Source organism: Phaenicophaeus curvirostris, chromosome 17, assembly GCF_032191515.1.
Source record: "Phaenicophaeus curvirostris isolate KB17595 chromosome 17, BPBGC_Pcur_1.0, whole genome shotgun sequence".
NCBI classification, from domain to species: Eukaryota; Metazoa; Chordata; class Aves; order Cuculiformes; family Cuculidae; genus Phaenicophaeus; species Phaenicophaeus curvirostris.
Genome location: NC_091408.1, coordinates 3,561,020 through 3,577,947, shown reverse-complemented (window position 1 = coordinate 3,577,947; position 16,928 = coordinate 3,561,020). Strand labels below are relative to the sequence as shown.

The following is a 16,928-nucleotide window of genomic DNA, read 5'->3' as shown; positions in this document are numbered from 1 at the left end:
ACATTAAAAGCAAAATCAATGGCCAGGGGCTGCCTAGAAGATGCATCCTCATAAAAAAACCCAAAATGCTCAGCTGACCCCAGATGCACAGGGAAACTCATCTGCTAAGCAGGAGCCCAGAACAGAGCTGGTGGCTTATCCGGGCTAAGCATTTCAGTGACAAACTCCCCTATAACCTCCACTAAGCACCAGAAGTTTAACCCTACAGACAATTTAGAACAGGTTGAAGAAACCACCTCCTTTGACTTCTGCAGCACAAGAGAGGAGGTGGCAGATGAAGGAATGCAGACCAATGGTGCATCCCTGTCAACAGCAAGAGAGCAGCCTGTCCAGAGCTGCCATCACACCAACCCAGCCCCTTTGATTCCACCTGAGCTACACCAAGCCCTGCTAACAGAACAGACTGCAGCGTTGGAGTTCACTGAACTTCCTTTTCTTAGCAGGAATTAACAGTTCTTTCATCAAGAAACAGAGAAAAATGGTCCCGTCCTCAGCCGTGGCCTTCTCAAGCTCACAAGGCAGTACTTGCATTCCAGGCAAACCCCACTCACAGCGCAGACTGATAAACACGAGCCCAGATGTGCACATCCTCCCACACACGTGTCCCTCTGGCAACCGCTGCTGTGACCCAGCCTGGGAAACGTCAGTCACAGCCACCCTGCGCACAGGGCTGGGAAAAACAGAAGTTCAGATACCAGCACCTGCAGCAGCCAAGCTGCAGTGTTCCCATTTCCCTGCAAGACAGTTCTGCAGATCCACAGCAATATGGAGCTGCATGCCTGCACCCTCCCCCTTCTGGGGCATATTTAAGGACAATATACACATTAAAGCTCCAGAACCAGATCTAAATCCGACACTCCTGTTCAAAAACAAACCTTCAGTGTTCAGGTTAGACAAATCCAAAGCAAGAATGTGTGGGTTTCCAGAACAATTTATTTATCTAAGTCAGGTCCTGATAGCAGTAGTGTATACGTTGTGATAAACTGACACTGAGAAGATTTAACAATTTCTTCATTTAATAAGTGATTTTCACTACATGGTATTGTACACTGTTATCTGTTCAAAAAAGATTAACAGTTTTTAAAAAACAAGATTCTGTGAGGTTTATATAAACCAACCAGAGGTGTTGATCAGCAGTTTATCAAGCTATTTTCTAGGTTTCTTTGTAAAACAAAGTCCTTCGGCTAAAACACAAAAGCCCATTCAGGCAGACCTAGAACCATTTCTGTAACTTCCAGCTCTCTGACACTGGCTGTTGCAGGCCTGGGGCCACTGTAAAAAGGTCCATTGGATCAAATATACGGAAACTGTACAAAAATGTGATTACTTTTACCATGAACAGAATAAACAGCACAGCATTTCTACTTGCTATTTCAAGGAGGATTTCCTTTTGTCTTCGAGAGGAAGGCATGAATGGAAAGCCCTGCCAACTGAGTGTGGGGGGTCATGTACAAACAGTTTTCTAAGCGAACTTTGGCTTCAGGAAAGAGACACAAACACTTAAAACAATGGCTTTAATTGTCATTGGAAGTATCCACAGGGATGTGTGTTGGAATGAAATATACATCATACCAGTGACACTGGCAAGGTTGAAGGTCATTTCTAATGTTGACAGCAATAAAACTAATGTGTACATGACACAAAATGCAATCCCTTTAAAACAAATTTTAACGTAAAAAAGTTCACAGTGGTTTGTATAAACAGTATGTAATTTCTGACAGCAATGAATTTCTACTCTCACAGCACACAAGTGCCCTCTTTAGATCCTAAAGAAAACAAGCATTTACACTACTCATTGTACAGATTCAGGAAGTCAGTTGTACATTATGTACCCATAGTGACGGGATAAGATGCTGCGGAGTGTACAGCTGTAACACCAACAAAAGGAAAGTTTAAAACTCTTTTCCTGGGGGGCAGAAAAGTCTTTCATTTGCTGTTACAACCAGCAAATGCCATTCAAATCAAAAGGAAAACCACAAACACATTATCTAATTTGAGCAAGCTGAACAGTACACATTACAGTTTTAAAAATGGAGTTTATATTCTATAGTACAAGTCCCAACAAGGCAGTGCCAAAGTGACTATTTCTTTGCCTGTTTTGTGATCATACCCCGGGGAGGCGTTACGGGTCTGCTGGAATTGGGCTTCTTTTTCTCTGCAGGTTTCAAAATCTGAAAGGATAGTTCAGCCATTTAGCAAGTTTTAGCTTCTTACAATCAAACAATTAATTCACTAGTGAAGGCATTATACAGGTCAGCTGGACAAGTCAAACATGCCAAGAAAGAAATGTTTCCCACTCAGAGCTATGACAGAGCTTAGAGCAGCTGATCGGAGCCCACGCCTTGGGAAGCAGACAAACAGCTGATAGCTTTGCTTGGATGATTTAATTCCAGGGCAAGGGCTTATCACATTTTTGAAGACACAAGTGCAAACACAGCCCTGTTTACACGAGATATTTGCAAATATCTATTTGACAAAAATATTATGGTTTCATAGCAGTAAAATATAAATTCAAAATACAGCAAAGTTGAAGTGTGACTAGAGTAACTAGGAGGTAAAATCTTCAAATACCGTACCTGAAAAGAGCACATTAGAGTTTCATCCACACTCATCATGGCACCCGCATTATCAAATTCTCCACAGTAATTTGGGGCAGAAAAGAGAGTTACCAATTGTCTTTTTGCAAAAAACTCATATCCATCTTCAACAACCTTTAAAAAGAAAAGCAGAAATATTAGACTAGACAAACTCTTCCTGCCACAGCGCAAAGCAGCTTTAATAGAGCCAGCAGCTGAAAAACTGGCTACATCTAAGGAGAACGAATTCCAAGCTTATATACCAAACCAGAAGACCAACACAGCACCCACTTCAGCAAGAAAGTCCATTAGCAATGAGAAAACTCTGTTAGGTTCCAGAAAATCTTTTCAGGAATCAGAGCTGCAGTTTAGATGTACTCAGAAAATGTTCATTACAGGGGTTATTAAATACTGGGACAAGTTGTTTAAAGATAGTGGAATGCCAATCCTTGCAGATGCTTAAAACATACCTGGAAAGGATCCTCAGCAACTCAAGCTCCCACTGTTTTGTCTCATGCTGAGTACACGTGTGTAGGGTTGGACCAGATGACCACAATTAGGTCCCCCAGAACCTAAATTACCCTATGGTTTAATGTACAAAACTAAAATACCTGATGAGCTCGACATATGAGATCCAAATCATGTTTATGGAGAAACTTAGCAACCACTTCAGCGCCAAACGTGAAGGACACTCCTCTGTCATTTTCACCCCATCCTAAGACATCCTTGTCAGGGTCAGACCACAGAAGATCACAAAGCAGACCCTGATCTGGTACATCCGTGGGGCGCATAATTCGTCTTATCTGCTCCATGGACTGCAGGTCTGGTGACAAGCCTGTTCAGAGTTAACACACATGCAGTTCACATTTTAGTCCAACCTTACTCTGCAAGACTGACAAAAGTAACTTGTATTCAAACTGATTCACCATTGCAGTTTGTGTAGTTCAATGGCAATGTTAACTGACTTCTTTTTAATCAGTGTTTGTTTCACAGCTTTTGAAGCCAAAGACAAGTCACTTTCTAGAAGATCTACGAGAAGCAAGATAAGCAAAGCCATTTTCACATTTTACATGATGACAATAATCTCACTGTAATATTTTGCAAGTGTCTGTTATAAGAGCTGTTCAGTAAGAGAGGCATTAATAAAATAAACATACCCTGTGATGTCTAGTAACAATCAGGCCTAGCAAGATGAAATACAACATCAAATAGACCTCAATTTTTTCACTTTTTTTTTTACAAAACTACCAGACCAATGATTCAAACTAATACAAATCAAGCTCAACCCTACCCCCCACATGAACTATGGCAGAGAAAAAGGTTTTGAAGCTTCAGCAATGTAAACGTGAAATTCCCATGACTGATTAGAGTATTAGTTTTTCAAATACCAGTTAAGGAACTGTTACTTACCCCCATGACAGCAGAATATTTTCTCATCCACAATAGCTGCAATTGGCAAACAGTTAAAGCAGTCTGTGAAAGTTTTCCACAGCTTAATATTGTATCTTCTCTTACCTAGAAGACATATCAGAGAAAAACAGTCAACATGCTTTTCTAACCCAACTACAACCAACCTAACAGGGCTGCCTTAGGTATTCGAAGACTTGCAAATACAAAAGTCAGCATTAAAGCCTATAATACAGTTTATCTTCCCTGGCACTCACTGACAAAATTCCTTGCTTGTAAGGAAGCTGCAAAGGTCTCTGTGTAGAGGAGCATTCTGAAGCAGCTCTGAGGATAGCACAGGACTGTTCAACAGAATGATATTCCACTGTTGGCAGCCAGATCCTCGCTTTGGAAAACTATCCCTTGGAGAAAATGATTAATTACAGAAAATCTTGACATTTTCTTCAGAGGAAGACAGCAATTCTTGGAAAGCAGGTTTTCCTTAAACCTCTGCTACTGCTTTACCACATCAAGTCTCTAAAGGTGAAGAGCCATGACCGAAACATGAAACTGCTAAAATTGTACTGTGAAATGGACTCTCCCAGCAGATATGAACCCTGAACATTTGGGATATATGACTAAGCCTGTGATTAATCTGCGAGGAGGCAACTCTGAAATACCACACATCTTTGTTTCCTCACTAAAGAAGAACAAGACACGGTACAGTTTGTAAGCTGCAGGCCAAGTATGTCCCACAGCATGAGCTGTGAGAATCCTTCAATGCACATTTAACAGATTAATTTCCTCTGCATTATCTGCACTGATGGAAGTCACATGCTTTGAAAGATGAACATACACTTCTACTTCACAGCAGAATTACTTGTTACGTTAAGGCAAGGCCTATGTATAGTTTCCACTACAACAGACTTGAATGCACTCTGCAGCAACAGAGCTGATACATGAACTGTGCAGCAACACTGCATTTGATCAAAAGGAGAGCTCATTTGGCCACAGTAACAGCACACAGTACAGCAAGACTGCATCCAGAAAAGAGCAGAGCCTTTTTTTGATTTATAAAGTTATAGATCTTAATATGAAGTAGATTGCAAGCACTGTAACATAACCGTAGTGAAGACCAGCCCATTCCCCAAGTTAAGTTGTAGCACAAGTACGCAACATCATTCCTCAGATGGAAGAAGCAAACTTTTGTAAAGCACATCAAAAAATTCTCTCATTAGACAACCTTATCTCAAGAACTTTCACTATGTACCAGTAAGATCTGGCAGTTAACTTAGTGGCCAATAAATAAGATAAACCACTTTAATGATGCTCTGTACTTTGAGGATCAGACTCCAACAGGGAAAGGACATTTCCCTTCCTAAAAGGGACCAAGGCTTTCCCCCCTTCCCGCCCCCACTTGCCCCTGCCATGCTAAAAGGGAGCTGGAAATTGGTGAAGAATCATCTAACCCTGCAACACTGGCACCTCCCACACTGCTTTCCTAAGCCAAAATGCACATCTGCATTACTTACATTCATCATAAAACCCATAAATTCTGTTGATGCTGGCACATTCATGGTTCCCTCTGAGGAGGAAAAAATTCTCTGGGTATTTAATTTTGTAGGCCAATAGAAGACAAATTGTTTCTAAAGATTGTTTTCCTCTGTCAACGTAATCACCGAGGAACAGGTAGTTGCTTTCTGGTGGAAAACCTCCATATTCAAAGAGTCGAAGCAAGTCATAGTACTGTCCATGGATGTCACCTGTGAAGAGTATAAGAAACAACACATAAGTGACCCTCTGCTACATTTTTGAATGGTTCTAGAGAAAGAATAGATGAATGATGCTTCAGAAGGAGAAAGCTTGCGGTTAGATATCGTCTACAACATCCTGAAAAATTACAGCTTACCCTGATGCATATAAAATCATGTTCTTTAGTTCGATATGAGTGTAATGCAATGATTAATTCAACTACGGTGAAGCATGTAGCTACTTAAATATATTCACACATGTAAAACAAAAATCAAGATTCCCAGAAACCAACTGTGTGTTAAAAAGGAAGATCTGACATCCAGTTAAATGGCTGTGAGATTAGAAACCTTCACCTCATTCCTGGTATTTCTATGCAACATTGAAAACACTGATGGAAAGCTAACCACTTGAGGAATTTGCTTCCCTTTATACCATCTCTAGCATTTTCCAAAAACACTCTGTAATTCAAATTCTAGCAGCAACATCATATCAAAAATGAAATAGCTATTTCTGCCTTTAGTTTAAATCATGGTTTTGTTTCTGACAAGCAGAACACTAAACAATGGCTTTACACTACCAATATTATAAATATTGAACAAGTTACTTTAATTTGAAGGAAATCTTCAGTGTCAAGAGTAGGATAAAATACTATCTGCTGGAAGCTCTTTAAAGTGCATTTATTTAGGCTTTTATTGTAACATTCTTCATTCTTTTAGCATAAGTAGACATGTATGTTTATGCAATACGAGCACCACTGTGTACAAATATGGTGAAACCAAACTAGGAAGTAATTACAAAACTGTACAGAAATCTAAGTTTCCAGCAGGATTGTAAAATATTGTCAAACTACTGATCAAGTCTGAAGAGCAGCTACAATAAGCTACTGCAGTTCTCCTTTGCTTCCTCTTGCTTGGTCATGACTGGGCCAAACGCTATTTCATTGGTACAAAGATCTCCTTTCTAAAACTTCACATGAATCCCTTCCACAAGACAGTAAAGCACACATAAAAGACCTGATGAAACTGAAATGGTTTTTAGTTCTGGTCCCCACTCCAATTCCTGTGCTTGTACCTCCTTCCCACTCCTCTGCCCAAAGCATCCAGCAGGGTTTTATTTTCCCTCATACTCTGCACAGGACTCACCACATATTTTCAGTGGAGCTTCAAGTTCTAGTAGAATAGGCTGACTGAGGAAGATTTCTCTGGATTTCAAGCACAGTCCTCTGATTTCGTTCTCTTGAAGCTGGACGTTTTTACCTGGTTTTGATCCACGCACTGTCAGAAGGAGACAGAAGTCAGTTACCAAAATAACAATATCCTTGGTGTTATTTTAAAAGCCTGTCTAAATGTCATTGTAATGAGATAACAGGGTACTAATCAGTCCGCTGAGCTGAAACTGCACTGCTGTGCTACCAGAGAAAGGGCAATGTGTTCTGTTTCAGTTGTATGTTACTTTCCTCTAACACAATTCATGGCTCAACACTTCCCCCGTTAAATGTCACATTTTAAATAGCATCAGTATAGTTCTATTTAGTTATAAAACCTGTCATGGCCAATGTGACACACATTTTAAAAACGAAGCAGTTATACACTTGTTCTCTGGAAAGCTGTCTGAACTTGAGACAAGGAAGTCTCTCATTTAATCATCAACAGCATAGCTCAAAGTATGCGAGCTGCCCTGAACTACCCTATAACCTTGCGCCAGACACTGTCAAAACAAATAGGATTACAGTACCAATAAATACCATACTGCCCGACTCAACACTGTCATTAGCAAGCATGGGGCACAGTCTGCCCTGAACAAGTTTTACAGCCACAAGCACGGCTTTCCCTCCATTTACCTATCACTTCCATTCCCCATTTTCTGTCTGAAATATAAAGGACAATTCCATGGTAGCAACGCCGCAACTACGGCTAAACTGCATGCAACAGCACTTATGAGTGTTAGGATAAGACTAAATAACTACACCAGTAAAGTTACCTAGTTAAGCACCTTACTGTGTACAACTCCTACAGCATTGAGACTAAAGAATCAATGCTCTTACCCAAAAAAAGCTAGGTCTTTAGTTGCAAAAAAACCAAGCAACAAGCCCCAATCCCTTTCAAATACAGGACCCGATGCAATATTAACTTCCTAAATAACTTTTTAGATACCATTTCAGTCTGATTCCCTTGATCCCGTTTAACTTCAACAGCGAGATATCTGGAAGCTACAGATGACTTGGATCTCTGTACTGTCACTGTGGGCCTTGCGCTGTATGAAGTCAAGAAGTGAGAACTGCAATGGGAAACACCAGGGCCGGAGGGTATATTTGAGGAAGTGCAAGAACAAAACCAGTTCTGTTCCAAAGGAATTACAATTTCTCTTTATCACAAAAAACTCTCACTTTTGTGCAAGTCTCTAATCCGGAGTAGAAAACACGGTTCAGCCAGCACACACTCTAGACTAAAATAACAATAATTATGTAATAACCATCCATAATATCATGCGCTGCTGGACTTAATTTCTACCAGCAATTACAGCTTTACTACCAGAACAATCCTACCCTACATACTGACCTGCATCACAGAGGCCTTGGCCACACTGGCACAGGCTGCCCTGGAGAATCATTGACAATAACCTTGAATACACAACCTTTCCTCAACCAAGCTTCAAAATTAAACTCTAGTTCAAACTACAATGTATACAGACAGTGATCTTAAATTAATTGTAGGTCAAAAGTCATGGCTTTGATAACATTATCTTCCAAGCAATACATACTCCTTTATTATTCACTGCCTATGTATTATCACTCAGCACTGATATTATACATCAACACTGGAATTGCCATTAAATTTCATGTCTTCCATTAAAATTTTTGAAGTAATGAAGCATATAAACGAAAGTTAAGTCTTTGTCACAGCAGTTTATCATGCATGAGGCTTTTCATCTGCACGATAATCTTTTCATCCATACAGTAATTTTCCAAACGCTCCTTAGCAATGAGCAAGTTAGTCAAAATGCCAAATATCCAGAAGCAATAAAGAACAGAAATTCACAGAATAAAGTGATCAGCTGGCTGAATTATAAATGTTAATTTTTCCCTTACTCAAATTTTACAATTCACTATTGTTCTTGAGATAATAAAATATACTTGTATTTCTTTTTTGAGAAGCCAAAAATCTAACTTTCCATCATTTGGTCTTTTCATAAATTGCTGAAAACCAAACCCTGTATATCTCACATCCATAACTCAAAAAGTATCAAAAGTATACAGACTACGTAATGCACTGAGTCATTGAAGTTCATGAATAAAAAATATGCATTCATTTTTGCTGAAGATGAAATGAAAATATGAAAACTGAATGTTTCAGATAGTTGCCTATGTCTCCCCAGTACATTTTCATTGAATCAGTATAATCTTCATACAGTCTTAGTCATCTGCTTGCAGAAAGCGTTAACAAGACAAAATGCAGCTTTGTGGCAGTTTACAAATTCACAAGCACAGATACCAGGAGGATTAAAGACAAAGAGGACAATTTGATTCAGTTCTGTAGCGTGCTGCCTGCCAGTGACATTTTGACCACTTTTGTCTAAAAAGGAATTGGCATGGAAGAAAAAAGAGTATTCAGTTTCTTCTAACATTGACCTATATATCCTGAAGAACAGCAAAAATTATTTCTGGCCACAGAAGAATCAAATATGCAGGAATGCATGTTGGCTTGAGAAATATATATTTTTAGTGCAAGGATTTTCTCATCCACAATGAAAGAGCTGGCAAGGAAATGTTCAGTCTGAACAACTTCTTAAAAGGTTCCTCTGATTAAGTCTCCAAGTTACTTAGTCCCGCTAAGAAAGGCAAAAATAATATACTATGAAAAACATTGCAATTGCAGGGTTTTTTTCCCTGCTTTGGCCCAAAAGAAGGCAGCCTGCAGAGATCAGACAGCATGATAGTAATTGGCAGCTTGGTCATAAAGTCAAAAGAGCAGCTCAATAGTACTGTACATGCACATTTGTTCTTTCAATGCATAAAAAATAACCTCACTCAGAAACGACAGTCTGGAACTGACAGGGGAACAAGCCAGAGATTAATCAGCTGAGGAAAAAGGTCAGCCCATTTAAAATATCTTATGTATGAGTTGTCTCAACATACTGCTGCACTATTTCCAGACAGTAACACAACCCCAACCTTTCAGGCACAGATTCTCTTATTCTTAAAAATACTTTTTTGAGAGCTCTAATTTCAATGCTCAGTCTGGGCAGTCTTCAAACAAGTAAAATCACCTCCACTGTAAAAGTATGGGAAATTTGGGGAAAAAAAATCCTCTCCACTGGATGGAAAAGACTACAGAAAAGATCCCCACCCGGAGCCTGGCTGATCTCTGCAGAGGTACTGTCTGGAACGTAGGTGCAAACTATGAAAATCGGTGTTGCTTCCCAAGATGAGGAAAACTGCTGGAAAGCAACCACGAGAACCAGTTCTAAAATGAAGGCACATTACAAAGAAGAGGTGAGTGCAGTATGACAGCCGCCCAGCAGAGGGGGAAAAGGAAGGAAAGGGAAGTAGAACAAGAACTTAACAGCACCCCTGTCATTTCGGTGCAAGCAAGCTGAGCTAGTACAAAGCACACCTGCAGCTGCTGGAGTAAAAGAGCCACCTGAAATCCAGGATAACTTGTATACATTTCTTTGTGAAGGATAAATGGGGGAAGAACTGTGGGACGTACAACACTCTGAAGACCACATGCACATAGTACAACAGACTTGTACACATCCCATCACTAGCTTCCTCCAGTGTTCACTGTGGTGCCACACAACCCTTTAATGAAGGAAAACGGTATTATAAAACTGAGTATATTACCTCATTCAAGGTTAATATGAAAGGGATGGATACTTAGGACAGTATTAAAAAATAGCAGAATACTAAAAAAAAAAATATTAGAAATTTCAGTGATGATTTCCTTCTCTATTACCTTAAAAGAAGCAGCTGAAATGCTGTCAACTGAAGTGCTAGAATTGAGATCTTGTATATTCTTGAAAGCATTTTCCATACATGTAGTCTATCAACAGGTCTGTTCATTTCTTGGCTTATCAAACAAATCTCTCAGTTTCACCATATTTCACATTAAAAAGTCTGTAATCCTAGAGACATTTCCAAAAATAATGCAGGTTGTTTTTAATCTTGTTTTTAGCAGATCCCAATGACAGTTTCGCACCACAGGCACAAAGGGCATAAATAACTTGAAAGTGGTTGATATAAAAAAGGTTTTACTTCACTGCAGGCACTACCAACTTTGATCAGATCATTTCAAATTCAAAATTGAAACTGAAAAGCAACTCCTCAGCACCCAAGCCTCTAAGAAGTAAAGTTACAGTTTACTTTTTACTATGACAAAAGTTCAAGCAGCATTATCAAACAGAAGATTCTGCATGACTGCAAAATTCTCATCTCGTAACACACTTCCACACTGGAAAGAGACCTACTTAGCAACAGGTACTTATGCTGAGCACAAATACTCAGAGATGGCAAATTCCTCCACTTCACTAACTGGGCAAACAGAATTCAACTAACTTATTTAAATTCACACTAGACCATACTTATATGTGAGATGCTGCCAACACAGCAGATGAAGGAAACAGGTAATGGGCGCAGGTTATAGGACGTGGAAAGGAAGCCGGAAGTCAGACTCTCACTCAGGACATCTCAGAATTTGTCGCTCATTCTTTGTCCAGAGCTGAGCAGGAATTCTGCCACTTCCTGGAACTTTTTCTGTGACCATACAGATGCCACTGACTTTTCCATCTTACAGAGAGCTTTCCTAGCATCTTCTTGTCTACTGGCAGTTTTGACTTTGCAGACAAGCACAGCTGCAAGCTCAGAATCATAAACTTACTGCCTACAACCCTCCTTCTAGGATGAGGGTAATTGGCTCTCATTTGTCCCTTACTAGTCAGTAAAGGTTGTTCGTTCCACAAGCATTTGAGCCTTTATCCACTATCAAGGACACCTGGGAAACATTTCAATACTCAGTGTAGGACACTGTCATCTACTTCTGAAGCCTTATTCTTGTGAAAATTGATGGCAGTACAGTTACTCAAAATGACAAAATAAGACAACCTGTACTCATGAAATTGTTCCTAGCAGAGCACAACCCTCAGCAGTTAAGGTAAGAAACAAATTCAATTACAGCCAACAAAGATCAGCCTGTTCAATGTTTACACTGAATGGTTTTTCAAGGTTAAGAACAATGTTATTGAAAAATGGGGCTTTTTTGTGACATTTCTAATGCCAAATGGCTCTGGACTATAAAAATTTGGAGCAAGAAAGACTCTTCAAATATTTACCTTACAACAAGCTAAATACATAACTCCACGCCTTCCAAAGAACAAACTAACAATTTCAGCCAACAATCCTAACGTAAGTGGAACAATATCAACTATTTTGGGGAAAATAATGTCAGTTGATCAGAGAAATCAGGATAGAAAGCACGTATCCCCCTACCCCCAAATACATAATTAATACTCCATATTAAGAACAAAAGAGAGTAATCTATTATTCACCTTTTAACCACTTTACCTCAACTGTCAGACTAGATTCACTACTGGCATAGCTCTCTTCCAACACTGCAATGTTAAGGCACATTATAAAACACAAATATACACTTTATTTTCTCACTGATTTGAAATACTCCATCATTATCTCCTGAACACTTGCGTTTGCTGCCTTTAACAAGGAAGGGATAATGCCCCTTATTCAGATCCTTTACATTTTACCAGCAGAATTGCCTAAGGTTAACCCTTATAAAAAACATACAGCTATACAGTTTATATAGAGCTGTAGTGAAATACCAAATTGCTCTAGAAGTTAAAAGTTGCACAAGGATCTGGGCAAGTCTGTGAGCTGATTATTAAAACAGATTTTGCAGAGGTTTTATGCTCAAGTACAATTTTAATCTGTGTGTAAACTTGTCTGAAAAGGAAATCACTTGATACAGAGTCCTGGTAATGGCCCAACAGACTTCGAATAACATTATGCTGTTGTTCTACCAGAACAGCACTGAAAAAATTCCTTGTTTGCTCAAATTTGAACCTGATGAGGATCCTTACACATGCTTCAGATTTCCCCCCGCCACACCTCCATTTAATACCATGCAGATATCCACCTTGGAAATTCAGTCCTGTCACCTATTTAGCCAGATTTTAATTTCAGGGGAAGGATGAGTCAAGTAAATTTTAAACAACTGAAGAGAATGGTGCTTGCACAGTAATCCACACAATTTCACACTATCAAAAATGCAGTGTTTGCCAAAATACAGAATAATTTTGGCCTTTCTGGAAAAAAGTATAAAAATGACAGACTGCCACAAAGGTCAATCATTACCCTGCCTGGCAAAGATATTCATAATAGACATTTAACAGGCAACAAAATAAACACTAGAGTAGGCAGCTAACACTGCTAGTTGTTTTAAATACTGAAAGACAATCATTACTTCAAGGAATTAAAAATCCTGGCTGAAATGTCAATAAAGCAAAAGATTTCATTTCAGTTCTGACAGCTGATGCAACCCCAGGTAACACCTTTACGTCTATGAACCAGCTCTTAAAAGATCAGTTCAGCAAACCTTCTGAAGCCTGATTTACAAACTCTGATCTCATACACTTATATCAGTGTAATACTGATATAAGCTGGGTAAGAATATAACATTGACACAGAACATCTTGCTACTATTTTCATCTCTAAACAAGAAATCATTAAAAATAATCCAGATCTCCTTCTAGGATCATCTTGTCCCATGTTTTTGTTATTAAGAACTTACACTTAGAGAAAATTGCTCAAGTTGCAGTAAGGGAAATCAAGTACAAGTTTTAACAAATACCTGCAGTAAAACTGAGCACACATTAATAGGTCACTAAACATACGACATACAGGACCTGACATCTATAAATCACAGTACTAGAGTTTCAGGAAAATCCTGCTCTAAATTTATGAAGGGAAGCCTTTAAATAATTGAAACCAGGACAGTTTAAATTGGTAACAGGCAAAACCCAAAACGGATCAGAGGAAAAGCCCTATTTACTTTTACTTATTCTAGTTCAATAATCCCATAATACATCTATAGGATTTTTAGTTCCAAATAATTTCTAGAGCAGTACTACTCTGCCTGACCTTTTAGCATCCAAGTCATTACACAAGCAAAATCTTGCAAGAAGGAAAGGGTGCAATACGGCCGAGAGACATTTCTTCACCATTTGTCTCAGCAGCATCTCTGATGACTTTGTGCCAAATGGAAAAAAGTTAAACCCCTGATCAAGCTCTTCAAGCCTAAGTCCACATGAGATGCATGCCCTGACAAGTGAAATGAGGCTGAATCAGGCTATCTTCCTTCTCTGAATAACTATGAGTTTTCTTGATGCCTGGAAGAAAATTTGTCACTAGCTCCTTCTCAGCCTTTTTCCTTATAAAAGATCAGTCGACAGATCCAGCCCAGTGCTGATCCCCGCAACCGAGGGATGATGCTGAGACAGCCCCTGCAACTTCTAGGTCTTCCTTTGATTTCAAAACTCTCGTGCAACTCTTTCCAATCCAAAGCTCTAACAATCCCAGACAATAAACCCTTCCACAGACTGTCTGAGGCACCAAAAACCCAACCCTCTATTCGCACCTAAAAAGCCACCATATGTTACGAATTAAGAGCCGTAGTCCTACGGCAGCATTAACGCAAGCAGCTAAGCAAAGCTAAAACCACGAGATCCTGAAAACTCATGCAGACCTCCTCCCGACTTTCTGAAAAGCTGCCTCAACAGCCTCTTTAAACACGCTGAGTGGGATTTCCAGAGCCCCACGACTGCCCAGCCGAGCACAGACCCCACGTGTGGAAGTCAAGAGAAAAACTCGAGTTTTCTTAAAGCACTTTCCTATGAAAATACGATGAAATTAAGCATCTCCTTGGAGCTGTGGGGGGGAGGAGAGGTGGGGGCCGCCGGCTAGTCCCAGCACTGCCCCGGGAGCACAAAGGGGATGGGGAGCAGGAACAGCTCGGGAACAACGGGGCTGAGGGGAAAAGTCGGGGATCGGAGAGAACAACAGCTCGGGAACACAAGGATGAGGGGAAAGGAGGGGATGGGAGAGCAAGAACAGCTCGGAAACAACGGGGCTGAGGGGAAAGTCGGGGATGGGGGACAGGGAGAGCTCAGGAACACAGGGATGAGGGGAAAGCTGGAGCTGGGGGGCAGCCCCGGGCAGACAAAGAGCCTCGGCCCCGCTCCATTTTGGTGCCCCCGGCTCCGGGGAAGGGGGAACCACGGCAGCACCGGCCCGGCCGCCGCCGCTCCCCGCCCCCCGCCCCGGCCGCCCCTCACCCTCCAGGAGCCGCTGGATGATGCTGTCGATGTTGAGCTTGTCTATATCCGCCATCGCCTCTCAGCGGCCGGGCGGACCCCTCCCCGGCGCTCCCCTCCCTCCGCTCGCTGCTTGGACTTCTCTCTTCCTTCTGCCTCGGTGTTTTTTCCCCCCTTTTCCTCGCCTCCACCCCGCTCTCCGGTCCCCCCCGCCCCCCCCAGCGGCCGCCGAGCTCGGCTCAGACCCCGCACTGAACAAAATGGCCGCCACCCCCTCAGCGCGCGAGCCCGGCGCACGGATACTACGAACGCGACGCGGCTCGCCGGAAACCCTTTATAGGGCGGGGAGCGAAGACGCCTTCTAGTCGCACCGCGCTTGCGAGATCCTTCCGCTGACGGGAGGGGAAGTAGTGCGTTGCTGCCGCCTCCCGGTGTCGGGGCTGTGACAGCGCCTGGCCTGTTTCTGTCGAAAGGTGGCCGTGAGGTGGGCCAGCGGGCCGTTTGGCTTCTGCTAGTGGTGCCTGGGGTCGTGCTTCCCTCAAGGCACCTGCTTGGAGGCCGTGTTGCCCCGACCTGTGATGGCAGCAGGCGTAAGGGGTGACGGCCGCTTCCCAGCCCCTGACCTAAAACAGGGCAAATGGCACCAAAATCACGCCTGCAGCTGCTATTTTCCCCCAGCCCCTACCCTGGGCACCTCCCACTGGATCAGGCTGCCCAAAGCCCCATCCAGCCTGGCCTTGAACCCCTCCAGGGATGGGGCAGCCACCCCTGCTCTGGGCAACCTGTTCCACTGCTTCACCACCCTCATCATGAAGAATTTCTTCTTGATATCTAAACTAAATCTTCTGCCTTCCAATTTAAAGCCATTCCCCCTTGTCCTATCACTCCATGCCCTTGTAAAAGTCCCTCCCCAGCTTTCTTGTAGCCCCCTCCAGGCACTGGAAGCTGCTCTAAGGTCTCCCTGGAGCCTTCTCTTCTCCAGGCTGAACAACCCCAACTCTCTCAGCCTGTCCTTATAGCAAAGGTGCTCCAGCACATCATCCTTGTAGCCTCCTCTGGACCCATTCCAACAGCTCCATCTCCTTCTTACGTTGGGGATTCCAGAACTGGACACAGGACTCCAGGTGGGGTCTCAGGAGAGCAAAGCAGAGGGGGAAGATCCCCTCCCTCAAAGGAGATGGGCTGGATGGGCTTTCCCCACTGTTCAGTTTGCATCTCTGATTTAACTCCTGCATTCATTTGCAGGGATGGCTGCATCGACCTCTTTCCTCCTCCCCTCGCTTCCTCACGTGAATTGCTCCGGCCATGCATGCTGGATTCATCCTACCATCAATTATACAATGTTCATAAGAGCTTATTGCCATGGCAGGGCCAGAGCAGAGTTCAGGTTCGTGAGGGTGATAAAACGAAGGACTTGCAGCCTCAGCACACCTTAGATGTGGCAGGAGGAAGGAGATAAGAGGATGCAGACAGAGGATACCCTGAAACGCAGGTGCTTGCCCACTGCAAAACACTCGACTTCCCTGAGCTAACGCTTATCAAAACGAGCACGCCCAAGCCGACAGGCTAATCTCAGTCACACTGGTGTAAGCCCAAAGTAACCCCGTTGGAGACAATAGAGTTACTTCAGATTTACTTCAACGTGACAGCATTTACAGATTTACATCTATTTTTGTGCTGCACCTTCCCAGGGAGCGGCCCCCCCGGCTCTTTGGCACCGAATGCTTTCTTTCTCTTTCAAATCCTTCTTAATTCTGCAGGGCAAGTTGCTTTCTTGGACTTAGCTGAATTATTTTAAAAGGGAAATTTGTCCTGTGTTTTCAGAGGAACCTTCCTGGCTTTGTTTTCCTTGCTGGAAATCTCTTCATTTTCTCTCATACTTCAGCTGTTACC

At 42.0% G+C, this 16,928-nt stretch overlaps 1 protein-coding gene across 1 annotated transcript; it reads right to left on the bottom strand.

The window, feature by feature from the left end:
* Window positions 1-915: 915 nt before the first annotated feature.
* On the bottom strand, window positions 916-15,230 carry PPP1CC (protein phosphatase 1 catalytic subunit gamma). Its single transcript, XM_069871324.1, has 7 exons — window positions 15,057-15,230; window positions 6,857-6,988; window positions 5,495-5,725; window positions 3,987-4,091; window positions 3,188-3,411; window positions 2,577-2,711; window positions 916-2,171 (listed from the first exon to the last, which is right to left on the bottom strand). Exons 1-7 carry the CDS (start codon window positions 15,109-15,111, stop codon window positions 2,082-2,084), a joined length of 972 nt encoding a protein of 323 aa, XP_069727425.1. The 5' UTR covers window positions 15,112-15,230; the 3' UTR covers window positions 916-2,081.
* Window positions 15,231-16,928: the final 1,698 nt, after the last annotated feature.